The 26677-nt window shown below is 43.8% G+C and overlaps 1 protein-coding gene across 3 annotated transcripts in view; it reads left to right on the top strand.

Annotated features, from left to right (window-relative positions):
• Positions 1–26677, top strand: part of TMOD1 (tropomodulin 1) — a 161514-nt gene that overhangs the window by 63856 nt on the left and 70981 nt on the right. For all 3 annotated transcript variants that reach the window (XM_030194454.1, XM_030194456.1, XM_030194455.1), the window contains exons 3-5: positions 1906–2062; positions 9037–9156; positions 13376–13465. In XM_030194454.1, the coding sequence (XP_030050314.1) occupies positions 1906–2062; positions 9037–9156; positions 13376–13465 (367 nt within the window). The remainder of the gene's footprint in view (positions 1–1905; positions 2063–9036; positions 9157–13375; positions 13466–26677) is intronic.

Below are 26677 nucleotides of genomic sequence, written 5' to 3' on the forward strand. Positions count from 1 at the left end.
AAATGACAGAAGGACCTTACGAGACTGGGAGACTGGGCGGCTAAATGGCAGATGACGTTTAATGTGAGCAAGTGCAAGGTGATGCATGTGGGAAAAAAGAACCCGAATTATAGCTATGTCATGCAAGGTTCCACGTTAGGAGTTACGGACCAAGAAAGGGATCTGGGTGTCGTCGTCGATAATACACTGAAACCTTCTGCTGAGTGTGCTGCTGCGGCTCGGAAAGCGAATAGAATGTTGGGTATTATTAGGAAAGGTATGGAAAACAGGTGTGAGGGTGTTATAATGCCGTTATATCACTCCATGATGCGACCGCACCTTGAGTATTGTGTTCAATTCTGGTCGCCGCATCTCAAGAAAGATATAGTGGAATTGGAAAAGGTGTAGATGGTTCAACCTCTCACTGGGACTACTTTTCAATAACAGAACGTATTTGTAGAGACCTAGAAGACATATGAGCTCCAGTTCTTGAGCCCAGTAAACTTGAGGACACAAGCTATACTGACCTGTGCAAGTAGTTCCCCAGAGGTTAGATGTCAGCCTTTGGCTTTATTTAGTTCAGAGTTCTTCCTTGGACCCAGGTTCACTTTTTAGGGGCAGGAGGGTTTTATAGCACTGGTGCATTGGCAAGATATTTCATCTAGAAATAGGTTTAGGGCAGAAAGATAATATAGCACTGCTTTGGCACACTTGAGTGAATGAATGTCTGTGCTAAGCAGAGGGCTGTGTGGGTGGAATGAATGCAGGTAGAAGGGGGTGAGTGTGAGAATATATACATACATAACATAGTAGATAACGGCAGAAAAAGACCTGCATGGTCCATCCAGTCTGCCCAACAAGATAAACTAGCTTGTGTCTGTCCCTCTCTGGGGGTTTAAATACTGAATTCTTTTCCCACACATCAGCCTATGATACAATTTGGTTTGCTTTGAGCTTATGTCTGATTCACCAAGGAAGTGTGACTTCCTGTGAACTAGCAGTTCATGGAGACAGTGGTTTTATTTATATTGTTTTCCTGTGCAGATTCTGGTGTTTTATTGCTCAGAAGCACAGGTGTTATGAGGCATCTCATCTTTCACTGATATTCCCAGAGATCAGACTATGAGGAGAGGCGGGAATATTAGAGCTGCTATCCCAGAGGTCTTAGGCTGACAGAGTAGGCCCTGAAGCCTCAGTTAGGCTAACTTAGGGCCTTGCACAGCATAAGGTAATGCTGACAACATGGAGACAAGTATATAAATTGTTTCAACATGCGAGCACTGATTTTTCTATTCAATGTATTCTCCCAGTAATTAAAGCAGCTTTACCAAGAACCTGCAATACTGATTACTGAAGGCCACGTTCCATCTCAATACTTACCAGATCAGTGTGGTGGATTTCAGATATATCACTGACCCTAGTGAAGGCCTGCTTATATGTCGAGTCCATTTTATATTGAATAAAGCTACCGTTGTGAACTCTTTGAGTCCATTGGACTTATTTGGTGTATCATCTTTGTCACCTTCACTGTGTTTTGCCTGCTGTTTTGCCCTGTGCAAGGGTCTTTTGTTCTGTTCTTGTCGAGGGCTTTTATTAATACACAATACGACTATACAGTCACTTTTTTTTTTTACTGAAGGTGGCTATTTATAAGCTTCAACTGACTCTTCAGCTGCTGACTGGTTTGGTTTTTTTTTTGCTACTTTTGTTCTTGTTCTCTGGATTGCTGCTAAAATTTGTTGTGCCTCTCTTTTCTTGTGCAGTTTTCATTTGAACTTGCACAACTGTCCAGGATGAAATATTTTCCTAAAGAACTAACCTACCTTTTAATGCCAAAAGAGTGCTAGAAATCAATCCATGAAAATGTGCACCCAGGAAATCTCAGGAATTTACATTGATGTCTTGGTATTTTTTTTATTTTTCTAGAATGCATTATTACCTGCTGGATTAAGACAGAAGGATCAAACTAAAAAAACACCAACTGGTCCATTTAAACGAGATGACCTACTGGATCACTTAGAAAAGCAGGCCAAAGAATTGAAAGACAGAGAGGAATTGGTACCATACACAGGAGAAAAAAGAGGTATTCTTCTATCTGTCAAACTACATGTATTCAGTACCAAAGAACGGTGCTCAATTCAGCTATGACAAGTGAAGCTGCCATACTACATGGCATACATTTTGTTAGGTTTGTTAACTGAGGCTTGATAATCATGTACCAAACTCATCTTTAGAACCCCACAGCCAATCAGTTTACAGGGTATCCACCATGAATGTGCATGAGAGAAATTTGCATAGACCGAAGGGAGGATGGGTTTGTGAATCCCTGTATGTATATACATAGAAAATCAATGAGGAAGATGAGAAAAATCTGCCTATTGTGGTCAAGCTTCTGTAACTGGTACTGGGATATATCTTGCAGCATCACAGGAATAAAAGGGTAAACTAGAGGCGCTAGACGTCCTAACAGGCCATCTCTTAAAGGGATAGGCATCTTTAACTGGAAATGGAGACTAGCGCGTCCCCCAAGCCATAAGCCCATCTAGGGCTCCCCAAAATGAAACCTCCACCTGCTTTACCAACCTGAAGGGCACCCCTATTGGTAAGGCTTCCCCAGTAAGTCTCCCTATCCCCACCAGAAAGCCCCCCCCCAATCAAGACTCCCTCACTCTCCTCAAGGCGTTCGCCGGGCCTACCAATATAGAATCCCTGGTATCTAGTGGCTTGGATAGGAGTGATCCTCTGTCAACCCCTAGCAGATGCCTTCTATGGAAATCTGATCCCTAGCAGTAGTACCTTAGGGCAAAAGTGACTGGGGATCATTCCTGCCCAAATCAATAGATACCAGCGATTCTATAGTCCTCTATGTACTACTGGGTTAAATAACAATACAAATAACTGTACTCTATATTATTCATATACAAGTCAAAACAGTTATAATAAATGCTGTACTTTATTTTCCATATTAATTCATATAACCAATACCTTTGCAATACTATGATCACCTCAGATCAACCACACATTCTCATGCACACCCATACACATATCCTCACAACTCAAATCTCTAGCTAATAAGGTAGATAGGGATTCTATAATGGTAAGCCCAGAAGGGCCTTCAGAAGGGAGGGCTTTTTATGGGGGTCCCTAGAGGGTCTTACATATTAGGGGCACACTCTAGCCACCTCTTCCAGTTAGATACCAGCATGGAGGACAGCCCAGCTATACCATGGCATGCAGTGTGCACTGGGTTCACATCACGGTATAGTATTTACATAGTAATGAGCTGCATTAGATGCATTTTCCTATTTGGAACTCCTTACTATATAACGTATGGTGACTTAAATAGGGCAAGACAACCTGAGATGGTGTCCTTTAGGTTGCATTCTGGGGCAAATAATGTGGGTTATTACCTTAAGGCAGCTTGACAACCTCCCTCCCTTCCCCCAATATAAGCTGAGGCTAACAAACCCTAAATTAAAACAGTAAGGAGGGATTACCCCATATAGTCAGCCCTCCCCCAACTACTTTAAATAGCTTGGTCCAGCTAATCATAGAGACAGACCCAGGGATGGACTGACCATTCGGGCAACCAGGCAGTGCCTGAGGGCCCAGAGGTTTTCTCCCCCCTCACCACCTGTCACCACTGCTGCACACTACAGCCCCTTGAGCCTCAGTGGACCCTCCCTGTCCCATCTTGAAGGGCCTGGTGGTCTAGTGGCCTCTGCAGAGGCAGGAAAGAACAACACTCTTTTCTGCCTGCTGCCGCCATGTTTAAAAATGGCTGCCAAGACTCCCTGCTGCAGACTCTCAAGACTACCACAGGAAGTCTTGGCATCCATTTTGAACACACAGCAGTGCCAGACAGAATGAAGCCCCAGGACCACCAGGGCCCTTCAAGGTAGGACTGGGAAGGGCCCACTGAGGCTTGGGGACTGTAGTGTGCAGTAGGGGTGTGGGGGGCTGTAGTTGTGTGGTGATGGGGGGGTGGTGGGCAGCAGCTGGGGGAGCCTAATGACCCTTACTGCTTGGGGGCCCGGATCACTGTCAGTCCGCCCCTGGATAGAGCATATACTATGGGAATGGAAGGTGGAAAAGGACAGATATGGTAACCTCACCTGAATAAATCCTACAGCTCTAACTCCTGTCAAGACCTCAGTGGCCTTGGCAACAGCAGAACCACTGCAAATTGGGGCTACTAAACTATTTCTAGAAGAGAGACTTTGTTGCTGAGCAGTTAAAGCCTTTATGTACTGTGGGGAAAAGGGACACTTTGTCTGAAACTGCCCATGGAAGACAAAAAATCTCCCACAGCTAGATGGGTAAAATTCCAGCTCCTTCTCTGATTCATGAGGGATCTCTGTTAATCGTTGTCGTATGGAAAGAGTAGCCTACCTCTATCTAGGCTTTTGTGGACTCTGGGACTGTGGGCAATTGTATGGATATTGCACTCATTCAAACTATTAGGAATTCCTTTGGAAGCCTTACCAGTCCCCATTCAAATAGTAGCAGATGATGAGAGACCATTAGCGAATGTCCTAGTTACTGCAGTCCCTGCGAGGCGTAACTTATGGTGGGTTGTCTGAATAAGAAGACCATGGCATTCCACCTTATGCTATGTTCTTTAGGATTACCCAAGCTTAAATATGTATCACCTATTGACTGGAGGGTAAGGAATATTCTAGCCCAGTTGCCATACCATAGGTATCATACACCCTGTCAAGTTGGGACACAATAAAAGTTCACAAAATGGCCAATCACAAAGAAAAGCAGAGAATCAAAAATAAAAATGTAAATAAAGCAAGCAAACTTATTTGGACATGTTCTCTTATGTGCTGGGCACACCAACTTCTGCATAAGGATTTGTAAAGGTGGTTGAAGATTAGAAAGCCCGGTGTAACTTGCTTCTCCCTCCGCAATGACCAGTTAGGAAACTTCAAACATCAACCAGGAACAGGTCTTTAGGGCTTTACTCTGCCTGAAAAACAACAGCACAGTACAGTAGCATTCATATCAACATCATCTAATTTTCTGGCAGTAAACTGACTAGGGTGACATGGTCTCAGTTGATTAAAGTGGACCCACTTAAGGACATCACCACCCTTAACATCTTTGGTGATACAAATCTGATAGGTGACAGGGGATACTTTAGCCTCAACTAAGTATGGATTATACCAGCTAGGTAGAAATTTGCTGAATTCAGCTTTGTATTTGCCAAAGTTATAAATAGAACATTCAATCACCGATCTGGTATTCCTTAGATCAGAGGTTCCCAAACCTGTCCTGGGGGAACCTCAGGTTTTTAGGATATCCACAATGAATATGCATGAGATAGATTTGCATATCAAAGAGGCAGTGATGCAAATCAATCTCATGAATATTTATTGTGGTTATCCTGAAAACCTGGCTGACTGGGGATCCCCACAGGACAGGTTTGGGAATCACTGCCTTACAGGTTGTACTCAACTCATAGTAGACTTTCACAGCTGTAGTGGCATTTTCAAGATTTCTTTGAGCAAAAGAAAATGCGCTTTGCAAATACCATCGCAAATGAGAAATATGCACCGTGGTGGCACTGGTAAGATTTATATCATTGGTCTTTGATCTAAACTTACCCATATGGGCCAACCCCACCTACTGAAAACATGGTTTATAGCAGGGAGGCTGTGATTTCAGCTGTACTGCTAGAAATGGTTAGACATTCTACCCACTTGGTAAACTTGTAAATGACCATCAGCATATACTGACAGGACCACTGGACCGATCCAATCAATATGAATGTCAGAATAGAGACCAGCATGGGAATGGGATTTTGTAGGAATACCACGTAATCTGCAGGAATCCCCTCTGGGGCTGCGGCATTCCCACAGGGACAGAAGCAGTTCCTGCGGGGTTCCCATTGAAGTGTAGGCTGCACCTGCGCCAGCCTCTCACCTACCAAGTACCAAGTTCTTTAAGTGCTGCCTCCTCCTTGCTTTAACAGCGCAGATGTGGAAAGTCTTCCATTAATCCTCTCTGCTCCCAGGCAGATGCACAGGCCTCAGTTCTGACACAGGCACAAGCATCAGAGACCCTGACCTACTGGTGCGTGCATATGGCGACCTCTCAGCACACAGTGCCAGCAAATCAGATACAAGTCTTGTATGTGCGCACCAGAGTGTTCCAAGTTCGAATTTTTCATTCCTTCCTTGCCTGCAGTGCTATGGCTCATATCCAGAGAGAGAGACACACAGAGAGCCGACCAATATTTTTTTTTAGTTACCATTAAATTCTTGAGGGGGCAGATAGGGACGGGTTCAATTCTTGCGGGGACAGGTGGAGACAGGTAAGATTCCAGCAGGGATGAGTGGGGATGGGTTAGATTCCAGTGGGGATGGGCGGGAACAAGTTAGATTTCTGTCCCCGTGCAACTCTCTATGTCAGACCAGAGCATGTTGATTTCTTTGTCCCTCAAGGGCACCTAATGAAAGGGAGATGAAGCTACTAAGTAGTACATTTAAAACAAACAGGAGAAAATACTTCTTCATGCAACATGTAATTAAACTCTGGAATTAGTTGCCAGAGAATATGGTAAAAGCAGTTTGCTTAGCAGGGTTTAAAAATGTTTGGATAATTTCCTAAAAGAAAAGTCCATAAGCAATTATTAAGATGGACTTGCAAAAATCCACTGCTTATTTCTAGGATAAGCAGCATAAAATCTGTTTTACTGTTTTGGAATCTTGCCAAATACTTGTGACCTGGATTGGCCACTGTTGGAAACAGGATGCTGGGCTTGATGGACCTTCAGTTTGTCCCAGTATGGCAATGCTTAGGTTAGTTACCTTCTGGTATATGTCTTTACATCCTGATACATGTAGTACCAATATGCCGCTTGCCTCAAAGTTTCATACATAACTTTATCATCTTGGTGTCTGGCACTGGGCTCGTTATAGGTGTATTGCAGCATGAGTCCTCAGTATGATCAGGGTACAACCCATTGGCAGATTCCATTCTTACTCGTCCAAATAAGCATGCCTTTGTGAATCTGGAACAACTCTTCATCATCCTGATAATCTTCCAGTGTTAAAGGTGTTCTTTAGGGTCTGCAGTAAAGGCATAGAACTTTCCATTGGTTGGATCATCATTCTGCTTGGTTACCAGATCAAAGGAAGGTATGTCCGGGCACCACTGTATCACAGGGCGTCTCGGAGGCTTAGCGAAGGCGGGACTTGGGCATGCCTAAGACATGGATGTCCTCGACCCATAATGGAAAAAAAAAGGGCGTCCCTGACAAGCACTTGGACGACTTTACCTGGTCCTGTTTTTCTTACGACCAAGGCACAAAAAGGTGCCTGAACTGACCAGATGACCACCGGAGAGAATCGGGGATGACCTCCCCTTACTCCCCCAGTGGTCACTAACCCCCTCCCACCCTCAAAAAATATCTTTAAAAATATTTTGTGCCAGCCTCAAATGTCATACTCAGCAGTATGCAGGTCCCTGGAGCAGTTTTAGTGGGTGCAGTGCACTTCAGGCAGGCAGACCCAGGCCCAACCCCCCCCCCCCAACCCCCTACCTGTTACTGCAGGGGCACTGCAGTGGACTTCATAAATTGCTCCCAGGTACATAGCTCCCTTACCTTATATGCTGAGCCCCCCAAAACCCACTACCCACAACTGTACACCACTACCATAGCCCTAAGGGGTGAAGGGGCGTACCAAGGGGGGGCGGTGGGGGCGGTCCACACTGGGTGCACGCCGCTGGGGGGTGCTGCGGCGCGCGCCTGTGGGCTCTGACTTTACTATCTTTATTCGTTCGCTGCAGCTCCCTCTGCCCCGGAACAGGTTACTTCCTGTTCCGGGGCAGAGGGAGCTGCAGCGAATGAGCAAAGTTAGCGAAGTCGGAGCCCACAGGCACGCGCCGCGGCACCCCCCCCCCCCAGCGGCGTGCACCCGTGGGGGTGTCATTTCACCGGGGGAGGGGGGGGAGGTGTCATTTCGCAGGCAGGGGGGCGCGCTGCACCCGAGGGGGGGGCGCATCAGCAATCCACCCTGGGTGCCATCCAGGCTAGGAACGCCACTGTCCCCGATTCCCTCCGGTGGTCATTTGGTCAGTTTGGGCACCTTTTTGAGGCTTGGTCGCAAGAAAAAATGGACCAAGTAAAGTCGGCCAAGTGCTCGTCAGGGACGCCCTTCTTTTTTCCATTATCGGCCGAGGATGCCCATGTGTTAAGCACACCCCAGTCCCGCCTTTGCTATGCTTCCGACATGCCCCTGTGAACTTTGGTCATCCCTGCAACAGAAAGCAGTTGAGGACGCCCAAAATCGACTTTCAATTATGCCGATTTGGGTGACTCTGGGAGAAGGACGCCCATCTCTCGATTTGTGTCAAAAGATGGGCGCCCTTCTCTTTCGAAAATAAGCCTGAAACTATCCACCTTAGTAAATCCGTCTTCCAATTTTTGGACACGATTCTCCATAGTAGTCAAACGAGTCTCATAATGATCAAACTTTAGTTCCGTATTTAGAACGTGAGATCCACTCTGCAGTATCTGTCTGGACTTATTTTGGCCCAAAGATCTATTAACATAGTAACATAGTAAATGACGGCAGAAAAAGACCTGCATGGTCCATCCAGTCTGCCCAACAAGATGAACTCATATGTGCTACTTTTTGTGTATACCCTACTTTGATTTGTACCTGTCCTCTTCAGGGCACAGACCGTATAAGTCTGCCCAGCACTATCCCCGCCTCCCGCCACCGGCTCTGCCACCCAATCTCGGCTAAGCTCCTTAGGATCCATTCCTTCTGAACAGGATTCCTTTATGTTTATCCCACGCGTGTTTGAATTCTGTTACCGTTTTCATTTCCACCACCTCCCGCGGGAGGGCATTCCAAGCATCCACTACTCTCTCCGTGAAGACCACAAGTCACTCAGGGGCCCTTTTACTAAGGCACGGGAGGGCTAATGAGCAGGTAGCGCGTGCCAAATCTGCACTGCTTCACCTTGTTATTATTTCTACTACAGGCAGGAGTAACCAGGAAGAAGCTGTGGCTAATTAGCTTCATTTTACATTATTAGGAAAAACTTGGGTCCCCAAACAGCAGCCGATTGATCCTGTTCTAGAAAATGTGACTCTGGAGCCGGAGCTGGAGGAAGCCCTAGCGAATGCTTCTGATGCAGAACTCTGTGACATTGCAGGTAAGTTAGAACTTGAAGCTTTAATGGAAGGAAGTTAATTCTGGTTTCTTCTCTTGGAGCAGTTCATTATTAATGGTTTGTTCATTTGTATTTGACAAATGTTACAGCTAAAATCTGTTAATCAGGTGGAGTCGTTTTATAAGAGGGCACCTATGTCAAAGTTACAAAAAAGCACCTATTATTGGCTTTAATTTTATAAAGGTAATATAGAGGGGCATAATCGAACGGGGGCGCCCATCTCTAGGGACGGCCCTGGAAAGCAGCGTCTCCGACCGTATTATCGAAAGAAGATGGGCGGCCATCTTTTGTTTTGATAATACGGTCGGGGACGGCCAAATCTCAACATTTGGGCCGCCCTTAGAGATGGCCGATATTGGTTTTTGCCGATAATGGAAACTAAGGGTGGCCATCTCAAAACCGGCCAAATCCAAGCCATTTGGTCATGGGAGGAGCCAGCATTTCTAGTGCACTGGTCCCCCTCACATGCCAGGACACCTAGGGGGCACTGCAGTGGACTTCATTAATTGCTCCCAGGTACATAGCTCCCTTCCCTTGGGTGCTGAGCCCCCCAAATCCCCCCCCCAAACCCACTCCCCACAACTGTACACCACTACAATAGCCCTTATAGGTGATGGGGGGCACATGTGGGTACAGTGGGTTTTGGAGGGCTCCCATTTACCACCACAAGTGTAACGGGGGGGGGGGGGGGGGATGGGCCTGGGTCCGCCTGCCTGAAGTGCACTGCATCCACTAAAACTGCTCCAGGGACCTGCATAGTGCTGTGATGTAGCTGGGTATGACATTTGAGGCTGGCATAGAGGCTGGCAAAAAAATGTTTTATATATTTTTTTGGGGTGGTAGGGGGTTGGTGACCACTGGTGGAGTAAGGGGAGGTGATCCCCGATTCCCTCTGGTGGTCATCTAGTCAGTTCGGGCACCTTTTCAAGGCTTGGTCGTGAACAAAAAGGGACCAAGTAAAGTCTGCCAAATGTTCGTCAGGGCCAGCCTTCTTTTTTCCATTATCGGCCGAGGATGGCCATCTCTTAACCACGCCCCCGTCCCGCCTTCGTTATGCCTCTGACACGCCCCCTTGAACTTTGGCCGTCCCCGCGATGGAAAGCAGTTGAACAGCCAAAATCGGCTTTCGATTATACCGATTTGGCTGCCCTTAGGAGAAGGACGCCCATCTCCCAATTTGTGTTGGAAGATGGCCGCCCTTCTCCTTTGAAAATAAGCTGGATAGGCACCTTTGTCCCTTTATAAAATAAGTAGCCAGTGTCAGGCCCAGGCCTCTCAGATTGTCTCACATAAATTTACATCTGTTCTGAAAAAGGTACAGGTGTGTACATGTACTCTACACATGTACCTGTGTATTTATATTTCAACATTTTATTGATGACAAAGATAACTACATCCAATATCTGGCAGAAACGTAAATGCCACCAGCAAACTTTCAAAATAGAAATAAAATGATAAAGTCCATCATCAATCTTTTTGACAGTTTCTCCCATCCCCCCTAACCCTCCCTCTTTCCCCTCTACTTGTCATTTTCGACTGTTTTTATTGATGACATCTCCAAAAGTACCAATCCACCTAAACATAACATTCTCAAAATAATTATACAAAACTCAGTGGAACAGCACTTCAACCATGCAACATTGTGTACAGCCATCCCATTTTGAAATACAACATTTATCCCTCCCTCCCCCCAGACCCTATTCTATATTTACCTTTTATGTTTTAACTATTGTTATGAATGAAGACGCATTACTTGCAATTCTTTGTTATACAATAAAAGTCTGATAACAGATAATTCTATCTTAACCCATAAACTTGTACCTGTGTATTTAATGAAATACACACGTACATTGCAGTTCTTCCCAAATGATGCCCTGAGAAGACCCCTGTGTGGTACAGATGTAAATATGTGCTGTCCTTTCAATGTACATAAATAAACCACAATCCACAATCTTGAGTCCGGAGGTCACTTGTCTCCTGTTAAACCTTTTTTTTACCAAAGACCTCAGCGGTGCCACTTGTTGAATTAGTTTTCTCATCCACAACAAGATTTATGCACCCACCTGCTCATCAGTCTAAGGTGTCATATTTTATATACATATGCTTATTTCTTTTACTGACTCTGATTTAACTTATCCTTCTTTCAAATACATTTAACTTCTTTAAAGTAAGATTATAATCATTGACTTTACTGAAATAGTATTCATCTTAGGCTGTACTCCATTGTTAACGGCGTCGACACTTCCAGCCTTCTCTACTCTTTTGCTGTGAAATGGCCATTCACAACAAAAGAGTAGAGAAGGCTGGAAATGTCGATGCCGTTAACAATGGGGGGGAGGGGTGTTCCTTAAGAAAGCTCCATGGCGAAACATAGGCTATGTTGGACTAAATAATCCCCAGATTGGAATACACATAGTAACATAGTAGATGACGGCAGAAAAAGACCTGCACGGTCCATCCAGTCTGCCCAAGAAGATAAATTCATATGTGCTACTTTTTTATTTGTACTGTCCTCTTCAGGGCACAGACCGTATAAGTCTGGCCAGCCCTATCCCCGCCTCCCAACCACCAACCCCGCCTCCCAACCACCAGCTCTGGCACAGACCCTATAAGTCTGCCCAGCACTATCCCCGCCTCCCACCACCGGCTCTGGCACAGACCGTATAAGTCTGCCCAGCACTATCCCTGCCTCCCACCACCGGCTCTGGCACAGACCGTATAAGTCTGCCCAGCACTAGTCCCGCCTCCCAACCTCCAGCCCCGGCACAGACCATATATGTCTGCCCAGCACTAGCCCCGCCTCCCAACCACCAGCTCTGCCACCCATTCTAGGCTAAGCTCCTGAGGATCCCTTCCTTCTGCACAGGATTTCTTTATGTTTATCCCACGCATGTTTGAATTCCGTTAACGTTTTCATCTCCACCACCTCCCACGGGAGGGCATTCCAAGCATCCACCACCCTCTCCGTGAAAAAATACTTCCTGACATTCTTCTTGAGTCTGACCCCCTTCAATCTCATTTCATGCCCTCTCATTCTACCGCCTTCCCATCTCCGGAAAAGGTTTGTTTGCGGATTACACCTTACAACACCTACAAAACAGCTGGTAGGATGTTTCTCTTGATATTTCCACCACCTCCTGCTGTCTCCCTTTTCAACCTACTATTTTACCCTTTAAACATGATAGAACTTTTATAGAGTCAAGGTAATGCATTTTATATGCTGCCTTTCTGTGGTACAAAGTATTTTACATATTTCTCTGTCCTTAGTGGGCTCACAATCTATGTTTATGTACCTGGTGCATTGGAGGGCTGTGGCTTGTCCAGGATCACAAGAATCCACAGAGGGCATTGAACCCAGTTCTCCTGGTTCTCAGTCCACTGCACTAACCATTAAGCTACTCCATATTGGAGCTGGTAATTAGACTGCCTAATTAAAGAAATGTCCGCTCTTTAACAGTTCATAACAGAATTGTTTTTTCATACATATTCATAATGCGCAGTTATAGGTTGCCACAGGCACATTAGTCTTTGCCAGATTCCATCTTCACGGAATCTTAGTGGAGATTGGGTGGCAATACTGGTAACTGGGAAGCAAAACCAGTGCTGGGCAGACTTTTATGGTCTGTGCCCTGGTCCTCACTGAATAGATAGGGATGGGCTGGAGTGTAAATTTTAAGGGGCTTCAACGTTAACTTCAGAAATTTTAGTACAAGAACAGTGCTGGGCAGACTTCTACGGTCTGTGCTCTGAAAATGGCAAGGCCAAATCAAACTCAGGTATACATATAAAGTATCGCATACCATGTATAATTTATTTATTAGGATTTATTTGCCGCCTTTTTGAAGAAATTCACTCAAGGCGGTGTACTGTAAAAATAGATCAAACATGAGCAGTAGCCAATTAGAGCAGTAAAAATATTCGAACAATACAAAGTATGACATGGTATACTACTTGCAATGATAACACAATATATACTAGAACATTATAATTGGTAGTGAAGGGTAAGGCAAAGTTGTAACATATAGATGAGTAAGAAAGCAGGAAGAATTAGAAAGTAAGGTGATTGATGTGAAGAAAGTTGCTCGTGAGGTCATGTATAATGAGTTTAAAGGACAGTACAGGTCTTTATCTGCCGTCATTTACTATGTTACTATGTTCAGGAATTTCTCTGACCTTTATCCTGTTTTCTTTCCTCACATAGCTATCCTTGGCATGCATACACTGATGAGTAACCAGCAGTACTATGAGGCACTTGCAAGCAGCACTATTGTAAACAAGGAAGGCCTAAACAGTAAGTATAATTTCAGATTATGTACAGCCAGCCTTCACAGAATGATAAATGTATAGAACAGCCTCCTAACTGAGACAATAAGAATAAAACATAGGTTCAGTGTTATAAGAATGCTGACCTCCGTGGGCTAAATTAGACCTGGATATTCAATGCTGGGCCTAATATGGGCACTAGCGCTGAAAATCTGGGTGTGCCCAGGTACCAGAAGTTATTTGAACACTGGTTGATATTCAGTGTCAGTACATGAATAGCCATTCAGGCAAGGTAGAACTGTTCTTTGTGTGGTTGTATTTGCCTGAGATATCAGCACTTAGTTTTTGGCAGTGCCCAGATAGCTTCTGGGCTATTCCGACTCTACCCCTGGGCTGCCCAGGCAATAACCTGACAGTGTCATGGCAGTCAGGGCTAATACTCAGTGGCACTATCCCCCAGATTCTATATAGTGCGACTTGAGTTGCGCACACAAATCAGGTCATGTTCTGATTGGCGTCCGCAACTTAATTATCTTAACAAGCCAATCAGAGCCAATAATTGCCACTTCAGAAGCGGCACTAAGTCGCATTCATTAGAATTTACATGCACAACTTTCTAAGTGCATTCTGTAAAGCAGTGTTTCCCAAGTCCGGTCCTGGAGTACCCCATGCCAGTCAGGTTTTCAGGATATCCACAATGAATATGCATAAAAGAGATTTGCATATAATGGAGGCCGTGTATGCAAATCTAGTTCATTGTGGATATCCTGAAAACCTGACTGGCAAGGGGTACTCCAGGACCGGACTTGGGAAACACTGGTGTAAAGTGATGTGCATAAATTCTAAGATGCAGATTGGAAAAGGGGGCGTGGCCATGGGCATGAAATGGGCGTTTCTAAAAACTATGCGTGCTGTTACAGAATACACCCACTCCGAGCCACATTCTATATATGGCGCCTAAAAGTAACGCGGAGAAGGCAATCACGCCTAAGCAGACTGCACTGCCTTCAGCTTCCATCATGCTTGTGGCTCTCTCTGGCCAGGGGACCAAGAGCAATTGCTCCCTGGCATGTACTATGTTTATATTTTGCATAGGAGGAAATGCATTTCTTTCTGTATCTCTGGTATTGTATTACATGCGAGGTCTGGTTTTTGGGGTTTTGGTTATATTTATGTTTATACCTTTTAGTCAATTATTCTATATTTGGCATTTTTATTCCATGTGTGATCAAGGTATTCTGTTAGCATGAATTTTCTATGTAGACTTCTGTAGTAAGTTTGGTTTGTTTAGTTTTCCCAATAGATGTATTGATATTTTACGGCCCTACTGTAATATGTAGGGCAATGCCTTTTCATAGATAGGATCCTTCTTTTGGAAGTTAGTGCTGGCATTGTAGATTTGCACTAGGTTATGAGTGACATTTTGTTTTAAAGATTGTTTTATTTACTATATGGCGGCTGTTGAGATTATGGTGAGTTTTATGGGGAAATGTCCTAACTCAGCTCTGTACCCATTGTGGGAGGGACAGGGGATTCTGTGGATGCAGAATTTATTTGCCTTTAATACTAGACTATACTTTCTGGGATCATTTCTATAGCATGTAACTGGAAAGATATGTTGAAAAGTGTTTGGTCTTGCTATACAGGCTAAGTATGTGTGTTGGGAACCAAGGCTCAATAGAGGCGGAAGAGTGCAATCTCTTGTACGTCCCCCTGAAGCCTGCACTGCTACCCTTATTGAAGTTATTGGGAGTGGGGTAGAACTGGAGCATGGGGTGGGTATCAGGTGGCAAGTTTTTCAATTTTAAAAAAGTTGGCAACCCTGGTGCCCACCCAAAAATTGCTTTCTGGCTACGCCACTGCTATGCTGGCTCCAGCCAAACCAGTTCTTTGGATGGCAAGCCACATATAAGCCTAAGGATAAGACCATGATCACATATGGAGGGATGGATGAGAAAGTACAGTGCTTCAGAGAGTCTGTGAGTGCCTTGGGTGGTAGCACAAGAACAGAATGCCCAGCAAAGACTGAGGGCAGTAATGGCCAAAAAACAATGTCTTTGTCTCTGCAGTGATGTATACAAATGCCTGAATCCTGGAAACAGTCATTGATTGGTTGGATTGTAGCTCAACATTGGTAGCAGAGCCAACCAAACATCTTCTATCATGTGCAAGTCAGATGCACCACATCTTCAGTGAAGGGAGATAGGATGAAGATGAGGTGAAGATGAAGAATATTGGTGTACCAGTTGCATAAGAAACATCCATTACAGGCAACAGTAGCTGGGCACACCAGGGCCGCCGAGAGGGGGGGGGGGGCAGGGGGGACAAAATTCCTCGGGCCCGGGCCTCCAAGGGGGGCCCGGCACCGCAGTCCCCTCCACCCGCCCCCCTCCGTTCACCACCGGGCTGGGCCCCCCTGAATTCAAATCATAGCACCTCACCTCGACCTCGCTTTGTGTGAAAGAAGAGCAGATCGCCTTCCCTCCCTGTGTCCTGCCCCAGCCCAGTCTCTCGGCAGCCCCCCCACACACAAACACAAACAAACACACAGTGGCACTGGATAAAGGGTCAGAGAGGAAACTGAGGAGGAAGGAAGGGGGTTCAGGACAGGTATTGAGGAGGGAAATAGAGAACATTAGAAGAAATAGGGACTAAAATGAAGTGGGTAGGGAAATGTGGGGCTCTGCAGATCTAGGTGAGGGCAGAAAGATCTTTTATTAGAGTAGGGTCTGAGCACAAACCAAATGCCAACCAGCAGCACAGTGCACCAACCAATGCTCCAGATCACAAAAGACACATTTCCAGTGGAGTGGAGGAGTGGCCAAGTGGTTAGAGCACCATTCTTGCAATCCAGAGGTGGCCGGTTCAAATCCCACTGCTGCTCCTTGTGATCTTGGGCAAGTCACTTACCCCTCCATTGCCTTAGGTACAAACTTTGATTGTAAGCCCTCCTGGGACAGAGAAATATCCAGAGTACCTGAATGTAACTCACCTTGAGCTACTACTGAAAAAGATGTGAGCAAAATCTACTCCTGTTTTAATAACGACTAAGTCACAAAAAAGTGTCCTAAATGATGAGATGACCACTGGAGGAATAAAGGAATTGACCCCCTTACTCTCCCAGTGGTCACTGACCCCCTCCCACCTACCCCCAAAGATGTGGAAAAAACAGTACATACCAGCCTCTATGGCAGCTTCAGATGTTATGGCCAGTCCTATTAGAGCAGCAAGCAGGTCCCTGGATTTGCCTAGTGGTCAGTGCAGTGCACTGTGGAGAAGGGGACCCAGGCCCATAATACACTCTAACTGTTACACTCATGGTGGAATGTGTCAGCCCCCTAAAACCTACCAAAAACCTACTATACCCAGATATAAGTGACACTTGCAGACATAAGGGCTATTGTAGTGGTGTACAGTTGGGTACAATAAGTTTTTGGCGGGTTTAGGAAGGCTCTACATCAGAGGCGTAGCTACATGGGGCCACGGTGGCCTGGGCCCCCGTAGATTTGGGCCTGGATCCCCCTGCCGACGACCCTCTCGACCCCCCCCTCCTGCTGACAACCCGCCGTCGCCTACCTTTGCTGGCGGGGGACCCCAACCCCCGCCAGCCGAGGTCCTCTTCTTCCTTCGTTCTGTTTCTTTTCTGTTGTACGTGCAGGATGTCAAACTCAGAAACAGAACGAAGGAAGAAGAGGACCTCGGCTGGCGGGGGTTGGGGTCTCCCGCCAGCAAAGGTAGGCGATGGCGGGGGAGGGTTGGTGGCGGGAGGGGGGGTCAAGAGGGTCGTCGGCAGGGGGGGGATCAAAGTTGGTGGTGGCGGCGGCAGAGGGTTGGCAATGGCGGCGGGGTGTCAGCAATGGCGGGGGGGTTCGGCGGTGCCGGGGGGGTGCTAAAATGTGCCCCCTCACCTCGGGCTGTGGACCCCCCTCCCGCCGAAGTCTGGCTACGTCCCTGCTCTACATACAGTATAAGAGGGTAGTGGTGAGATGTGTACCTGGGACCTTTTATGTGACTCTGGGCAAGTCACTTAACCCTCCATTGCCCCATGTAAGCCGCATTGAGCCTGCCATGAGTGGGATAGCGCGGGGTACAAATGTAAAAAAAAAAAAGTTCACTACAGTGCTCCCTAGGGTGACCCACTGCTCTGATTGGATATCTGAGTGGCCAGTCTACTAAGAATGCTGACTCCTCCTTCATCCCAACGGTTTGATTTTGTGCATTTTTCATTTGGACATTTTTTTTTTAATGGACCAAAGAGATAAACACGCAGAGCACAAAAACATCTAGGAAATAGCCATTAAAAAAAACCCAAAAAACATAAGACTTTTGCTGTTTCAAAAATGGCTATATTCCCCACTTGAATTTTGCACATTTTCTGCAGAGCATCCAAAGTTGGAGTTAGACGTCATATCAAAAATGGTATGGCTCCTTAATATATGCTTTCTCTTAGAAATTTTCCAGTTTATGATAGTATTAAGAAATTGAGAGATCATTTGATACTACATTTACCAGAGAATGTGGTAAAGATGGTTAGCTTAGCGGAGTTTAAAAAAGGTTTAGACGGCTTCCTAAAGGAAAAGTCCATAGACCATTATTAAATGGACTTGAGGGAAATCCACTATTTCTGGGATAAGCAGTATAAAATGTTTTGTACTTTTTTGGGATCTTGCCAGGTATTTGTGACCTTGATTGGCCACTGTTGGAAACAGGATGCTGGGCTTGATGGGCCTTTGGTCTTTCCCAGTATGGCAATACTTATGTACTTATGTACCTTCTGTTAAAGCAATTAGATTTAAGAAGTTTTTTTTTTTTCAATCCACTTTCTCATTTGCTGGAATTAAAATATGGAATATTTTACCTTTAACTGTTAGGCAATTCAACAGCTACCTTTTATTTCGGAAAACTTTAAAAACATGGCTGTTTAGGAACTATTTGACTTAAGTGATTGATCTATATACATTTTATGTAATTGATATAATTTATGTAGTTTCCCAGGTGTACCTGACTTTTTTTTATGTAATCCACATAGAACTCTAGAGGCTTATTGCAGAATACAAGATTTGTATTAGATTAGACTATCAAATCAATTCTTGTATACTGCTAATATCCCCTTTCCAGGGTTCAGTTCGGTTTACATTCTAGGAGAGATAAAAGCCGATAATGTTAGTGTGAGGTATGAGAACAATTAGAGATCACTGGTGTAATGCAGAGACCAAAGACATTATAGGAAAGGATAATGGATGATACTAGGAGGTAGAAGTCAATGGATTGTGATGAAGGAGTCTTTGGGAAGAGAGAGGTTTTTAGCCTCTTCCTGAAGCTGAGGTAGCTGTTTTCTGTTCTAATGGCAAAAGGTAGAGAGTTCCATATTTTTAACAGGGAATAGAGAGCTGAAAATCTTCTGATTTCGAATTGTCTTTTGAAACGGTGATGCTGTTGTTCTTTTAGTCTCGTAGACTGGACCAAATGTAGCAAAGTGGTCTTAGTAGTTCAGAGGTGAAACCCTGAAAGATCTGAAAAACCAAACAAGCAGCTTAGAAAGGAAATTGTGGAGATTGGCGTTAGGGTGGGACTTCCTCACAGATACAGCTCTTCCCTCCAAAAGCCCTCCAAAACCCAGCTGTGTTCCATGGATCTAATCACTGACAGCAACTCAAGGTACTCTCTGTCCTCCTAGGATCTCATTTTAGAAGCATCTATATGTGGAAATAGCATGGCCTATACACAATGTAAATGGTGATATCATTAAACTGCTATTTACACACGGAGGTGACTGAAACATAGTGATTTCAAGGGGGTGTGGCTTGGAAGTGTTTTGAGTGGATTATCAAAAAGAAGCAAAAATCCCCCATAGATTGAAAAAGGGTGAATCAGGTCAGGAGAAAGCAGTACTCCAGTACTGAAGAAACAAAAAGCACCAGAATGACAAACAGGTAATTTTTGCTGCTTCACTTCTGGAGTACTGGTTTCTCCTGACCTGATCCTCCTTTTTATTTATTTATTTATTTATTTATTTGTTGCATTTGTATCCCACATTTTCCCACCTCTTTGCAGGCTCAATGTGGTTTACAATACATCATGAATAATGAGAATACATGAGAAAGTATACAATTAGTAATAACAGAAGGATTTTGGGTAACATGATAATGATAAAACATCGTATTTTAGCAAGCAATCATAGTAAGAAATATTTAAGAATTATATAGAAAGTATGCATTTAGTAGTAGAGAAAAACATGGTAATGGTTTGGCAAGCAAATATTGTAAGGGCAGTTCTGGATATGTGTACAGGAGTTCATATTTGTTGATCCTTGTTGAAGAGATGGGTCTTCAGTAAACTTCGGAAGTTAGCTTGTTCGTAGGTCGTTTTTATGTTTCGCGGCCGCGCATTCCAGAATTGTGTGCTCAGGTAGGAAAAGGTAGACGCATGCGTTAGTTTGCATTTAATACCTTTACAATTTGGGAAGTGAAGATTAAGGAATGTACGGGATGATTTTTTAGCATTCCTGGGTGGTAAGTCTATCAGGTCTGACATGTAGGCTGGTGCGCCTCCGTGAATAATTTTGTGAACTAGGGTGCATATTTTGAACGTGATACATTCTTTGAGTGGGAGCCAGTGCAGTTTTTCTCGTAGGGGTTTAGCGCTTTCGTATTTTGTTTTACCGAATATGATTTTTCAACTAGTGATTTGAGTGGGCCAACATTGTATGCATGTATTTCCCATTTTTAGTGGAAATACACATACACTTTTCTGCACTGGCTTTTGCACCTGCTCTGAGGCACAGGCAAATGCCAACTACCCAATTCTTTGGAATAAGCGTTTTCAACAGTGATTCAGGGTGCAGCTGTGTTCATCTCTGTGGTGTCTGTCAGTACCTTAAAAATTCTGAACAAAGATATATTCAGTTGGCCCCATCATGTACATGCAGCTTGTTAAAGTGTAGCACATACATTATGTAGGCATGTAAAGCCTAAGCGATATCCCTCTTTTTCTGAATGTGTAGGTTTATAAAATGAGTGTTCCAACTGTCTGTGCTGGCAAATATACTTGCACTCTTGCATGTCCTGATCTATATTTTACAAAAGTTTCTGTATGTGGCAGAGCCTTGTGTAAAATACTTCTGGAAAAGTTAATGGCCCAACCTGGGCATCTTATTTTCCATGTACAGTTCGTATTCAAAGTGGTGTTTCACATCTCAACAGATCAAATGGATTTTATCCTTTAGAGAGTCGAGCAGCTGTTCTACAAAAATAACAGAAGGGCTAAGAAGCCTTGCAACCAAATTGTAGATAGCTTGACGTGTCTGTCTAGCATTATGGAATACAAAACTCAGATGTCTTAGAAAACAAAATAACCGCATTTGAGGTCGTGTGTGTGTGTCTGCATTTTAGTGATCTGCAGAACCATACGTTACTGGTATTCATCCTACTGCCACAACTATTGAGGTTCTTCCTTCCAGAACAGCCTTTGTTTTTGTGAAGATGTGAGCATCATGGTATTTGCAAATATCTTACTTATATACCTTACCTAGGAAGTACCCTCATCTCCCCTTACGTTCCCGCCCGTAACCTCCGTTCACAGGATAAATCCCTCCTCTCAGTACCCTTCTCCACCACCGCCAACTCCAGGCTCTGCTCATTCTGCCTTGCCTCACCCTATGCTTGGAACAACCTTCCTGAACCCTTACGCCAAGACCCCTCCCTGCCCGTCTTCAAGTCTTTGCTTAAAGCCCACCTCTTCAATGCTGCGTTCGGCACCTAACCCTTACCGTTCAGTGAATCCAGACTGCCCCAATTTGACTGCCCCTATCGGACCGACCGTTCACTTGTCTATTAGATTGTAAGCTCTTTGAGCAGGGACTGTCTCTCTTTGTTAAATTGTACAGCGCTGCGTAACCCTAGTAGCGCTCTAGAAATGTTAAGTAGTAGTAGTAGTACAAAATACAGGGTTCCTTTTACTAAGGTGCGCCAAAAAATGGCCTGCGTTGGTGTAGACGCGTGTAGCGCTGCGTACACTTTGTAGCGCTCTAGAAATGTTAAATAGTAGTAGTAGTAGTATTGGGAACATGCAGGTCCTTTTTTCAGCATGCCTGCAAAAAGGCCTTTTTGTTTTTGCCGAAAATGGACGTGCGCCAAAATGAAAATTGGCGTGCATCCATTTTGGGCCTGAGACCTTACCTCTTCCCATTGACTTAGCGGTTGAGAGAGGTGAACCCTGGGGTACTCTGCAATCGGTACTCCATGATGATGATATGTTTGAGTTTGCTTTTACTTGATATGATCTCGTGGTTAGGAAACCCTTGATCCATTTGAGTATATTCCCTCCTATGCCTATCTTGTCCAGTATTCTTAATAGTATATAGTGGTCAACCATATCAAATGCACTTGACAAGTCGAATTGCAAAAGGCATATGTTTTTACCTAATGCAATTTCCTTTTTGAACTTGGCTAGGAGAGTTACCAGGACGGTTCTGAACTGTGGAGAGATCTGAAGCCCGACTGTGATTCAAGAAGGATTGAGAATATTACAATAGGATCTAGAATACCAATATATCTCCAACTGAGAAAACAGAACAAGAGAACTGACACAGATTTCTACACAGAAATTACATGATAGCAGCATCACCCACAGACAAATTCTCACCAAACAGAGCAAAGAACAACAAACTTAAAATGCATTTCTTTAAAAAATGCAAATATAGTGTGGTTTCCAGTATATGCCCAAGTACTATTGGGAACCCCTTCATAAGCTGTATTTATTTGGTTGGAACCAGGGCCAGGACTGAAATTCACCAAGAGGCCTAAAGCAGCATCTCATACTTGCTCCATCTTATCCACGCTCTTAATGACTCAGGCAATAGCAGTGCTGTTCTTCTGAACCAATTATACTGAAATCCATTCTTTGGAAACTAATACACTGTAGCAGAGTCAGGCACTATGCAAAGACAGCAAGTTAAAACTAAATTAATTACAACTTCTCTGTTGCTCAGTACATTGAACTCCAAATCCCAGGGAAAGTGGATATCAGTACAGTTCACAACAAGTTCCACTTAAAGTTCTTCTGGTTACAGCTGTAATGAGATTCAGGGGGACTGGTTCTTGAAGTCTAGATCAGCTGAGATGTGCTTGGATCCTCAGACACCTTGTAGATTTAGATAATAATGCTGCCTTCAACCCAGTAGATGTTTCTGGACCTCTAGTAGATGAGAACTGTCCAGTCGTCTTGTTGGAAAACACAAACATAGCCCAGTCTTTCCTATCTCCTTAGTTTCTCAGAAGGGATAAAGAGGGTTCTCCACTCCCTCAGGCATCCAAACAGAGCAGATGCTTAAATGGCTTCTGTCTCTTGTATGCACCTGATTTACTCCTTGACCTAAACCAGCTTAGGTAGTATGATATAAAGTTTTTAACCTTGCTAAGTCTAGGTGGCTAAGGGCCTTATTCTATAAAGGTTACACTCCTAAATCTATGCTCCTAAAAGTTATGCTCCTAAATTATGAGCCTAATCTATTTTGGATTAGGCTCTTAATTTATGAGCATAAATTATGCTCATAAATTTTAGGAGCATAAATTTAGGAACATTTCCCCCAATATTCAAAAGCATTTAACTGGCCAGGATCGGCACCTGGCTGATTAATTGCCCCATCCAGCGATATTCAGCAGTGGATAGCCGGTTATCTCTCGCTGAATATCACAGGTTAGCTGCTAGCAGATAGCTGGTTATATGAGCTGACATAACCAGCTATCTGCTGATTTCAGCCCCACTTTAGTAGCTATATTTGGCCATGTGACTATGTGGGATATCTTTGGCTAGTTAGAAGATAACTGGCTAAGTCTGAATATCAACAGAGCCAGTTATCTTCTAACCGGCCAAAAATAAACCAAATATTCAATGCCAGTCACCGGAAATGGCCTGGCATTGAACACCTGGGTTTAGCGGTTACTGTGGAAGTTAGCCGGGCTAATTCCTGTGGTCTGAATATCGGCCCCATAAACTTTATAGAATAAGGCCCTATGGCTTTAGGCTTGAGGGGCTCTACCCTCACATGTAGGGCTGAGGCCATGGAGGCAAAAGAAGACAAAGACAGTTATGCAAATATGACACAGGGTTTTATACTCGGGGAGGGATTCCTCCTAAAACAGTTCCCTCCCTCTATATACACTAATAAGCTATGAGATTCTCCTTCCTGCTAGAAGAGGCTAGAAAGTCTAACTGAGGTATTTCTCTACCTAGCAGCTACTGATGTCAGACAACAAGTAAAATTACACTGCTTAAAGTAGAGGCTCTGGAGATCTCTGCCGGCAACCATACTGCAAAAGTCCAGAGGGCCTACACAAAATGCAAAGACATCAGAGATGCATATTTTCCAAAGTTTTGACACATTCATATTAAATATGAAATAAAATATGTTTCTACCTGTGACTGGGCCCTTTATTTTTTTCCAGTCATGTTGGTCTCAGTCTCTCTATTCTGCTTTCTTCTGTATGTCTTCTCCTTACTCTCTGCTGTCCATTTCCAATTACTCCTCTCTCTCTCTCCCTTTCTTCCATACTTTCCCCTACATCTGTCTCTGATCTTGTCCTTTAGCTGTTTCCTCCTTTTCTTTCTTTGCTATCTTCTCAGATTTCACCTCCTCTTTTTACCCTACAGTCCTCAGTCTCCCACTGTTTTGCCTTTCACTTAGACCCTTTAACCTATCAGCTTTCCATCTCTTCTGTTGTTGCCTCTTTGCTACCCTTTTTCCCCAATTGTAGATGCGAGCCCTGCCCAGCTAGTAATGTGACTTCTGAAAATGAGCTCATTGTACATTCTACCACTTACATCTCCCAGCTATTTCTGCTATGTCAGGACCCATTAGCATTGTGTGTTACCTACATCCAGAATCCATCTGTTCCTGATTGCTAGTTTAGGCATGGGAGCAAGCTCCCCTCAACAGTGATGTCAGATGCTACAACCTTTAGAAGCAGCACCTAGCAGTGTGTTGCTGCCAACACGTTGCCTAAGGTGCAAGTCGAAGACAGGCTTCATAGCGCACTCCTTTATGCAGCAACTGGCAGAGTGACTGGCATATTATTGTGGTATAAGGAAGAAAAATGGTTCTATGATATCTCTTTGCTCCTTGTCAATGTTAGAAAGCAAAAATCCTTTTTCTGTTGTTGTTTCACATTTACTTTCTCTAGAGCTCATGTTCTTACTTTAGTCTCTGTTATTTGTATACAACAAGCACTTAAATTAATTCAACAGCAGTGAATTGTAAAAAGTTTTTATTGCAGGATTGGATTATGGAGCATAATTTAGATTTTTGTTGTGTATCCAAAACGTAGATAGAAAATGGTGATACTGTCTCTCTACACCAATTTAGTCCTCAGTGATTTGTGGGGCTCCTTAACCACAACAGGTAAAAAAGCCATGGCCATGCAGTAAGAGAACTCTTACTGCATGGCCATGTGATGGGGTGCCCTTACTGCCACCCATTGAGGTGGCAATAAGGGCTCCTGCACTAACCCAGCAGTAACTGGGCAGCACTTGGCGATGCCCGATTACCGCCAGGTTACTGCCACGTAAGCCATTTCCAGGGGTTTTCTTTTTCCCCCGGAAATGGCGCATGCTCGGGGCAGGACTATTGCCAGTGACCGCGTTGGGGCGGCAGTAGTCCCGAAAGAGCAAGCAGTATGCCTGCATTGGGCTTACTGCCGCTGTGTAAAAGGGCCCCTAAATTTTTAGTAAATCTAGGAGTTTTAGGAAAGGTATAAGACTTGCTTTGATTGTCAAAGATTCTTTTTAAAATTTTGGTTGTTGCTTTTGGATGATATGTTTCTAGTGGAATGTATATTGTTATCGTCTGAAATCTTGGGTCTTTCTGTTTAGTTGGTGTAATGTCCACCTGATGTTAAAGCAAATAATGTGTTATTGTTACTTGATACAATTTCAGATATTTCTGTACATCATGACAAATTATTGGTATTGGGTGATTTTAGTATTCCTATATATTGAGATTTAGGACGGTGTACTGCTATGGATTTACAGCCTGTTTCACTAACACAGACTACTCAGTAATTACTGTGGACTCTTTTGAATTCGTATTAGGTAAATGAGACCTTTATTAGAGGATGTAAAATCTAAGATACACAATGATTTATATATATACAATGATTAAGCTATATACAATGATTATAACTGAAAAGAAACAATACCTATAAACAATCATTACATCACTGGTCCCTAATCTCTACATCCAAGCAATGCTAGGAATTTCTAGACCAGGAAAATAAGCAATAATACACTATAATATACATACGCCCACCACTGATCATTACATCATCCAGGCTCTTATCATCAGCTGGGGGGGGGGGGTGCCCTGTTCACAGCGAAAGCCAGGAGTTTCTTTGACCAGGAAATATGGTTCTCTGAGCAGGTCATACGTTACTCACAGATGAGCTCCCCATTTCACTGAAAGAAACTCCCCTTTTTATTAGGCTTAGAACTTATGTTCAGAGCTAAGGAAAACTACAGAATGCTTGAGAATTTCTCTGTTTAGGTAAACAAGCCATACTGTGGGAATATGGTCACATGTTTCCCAGTCTAGGTGGCCAGTCTGAACTGGAAAACAGGTCCACCTCTCCCTTCACATAGCAAATTAATTAGAGCTATGTCTTGTCTTCTACATTCCAACTTATTTTCACACAAAGTTAAACAATCATTTTTAAACAGAATTACTTCTAATCACAAATATAGACCTCGAGTGCACTTGTTGGTCAAGGCAGATAGAGTTGAAAAGCAATCTGCAAAATCCTTTTTATTACAGACAGGTATCTAGATTATTCATTGAATCAATGAATAATTTAGGGTTCCAACAGATGTTTAACATTTCATACGCAGGATAATATCCTTAATCAAGTTTTTTTTTGTAAATCTTCGTCATTGACATATTTTTTACTTCTTATAAAGTTTATCCAGTCACATGGTCTGATCATTATCTTATTCATAGTCAGTTTGGCCTGAAGGGAAGATCAGAGATTAATATTATAAAAGACAAAGTGAAAAGGGTTAGATTAAAAAAGGATTTAATTGACAAGAATTTAAGTAGTGTTGTTTCTTCTTCATTGCCTGACTTTTTGGTTTTTGATTTAAATGTGAGAGTAGACCACTGGTTTGCTTTTCTGGGACAACTATGATTAGATAGATTATTAGATATAAATTAAACCTCAAATCCTGTTAAAATAGGGGATGGTTGGTTTCT

Source organism: Microcaecilia unicolor, chromosome 2 (genome assembly GCF_901765095.1).
Source record: "Microcaecilia unicolor chromosome 2, aMicUni1.1, whole genome shotgun sequence".
Lineage (NCBI taxonomy): Eukaryota > Metazoa > Chordata > Amphibia > Gymnophiona > Siphonopidae > Microcaecilia > Microcaecilia unicolor.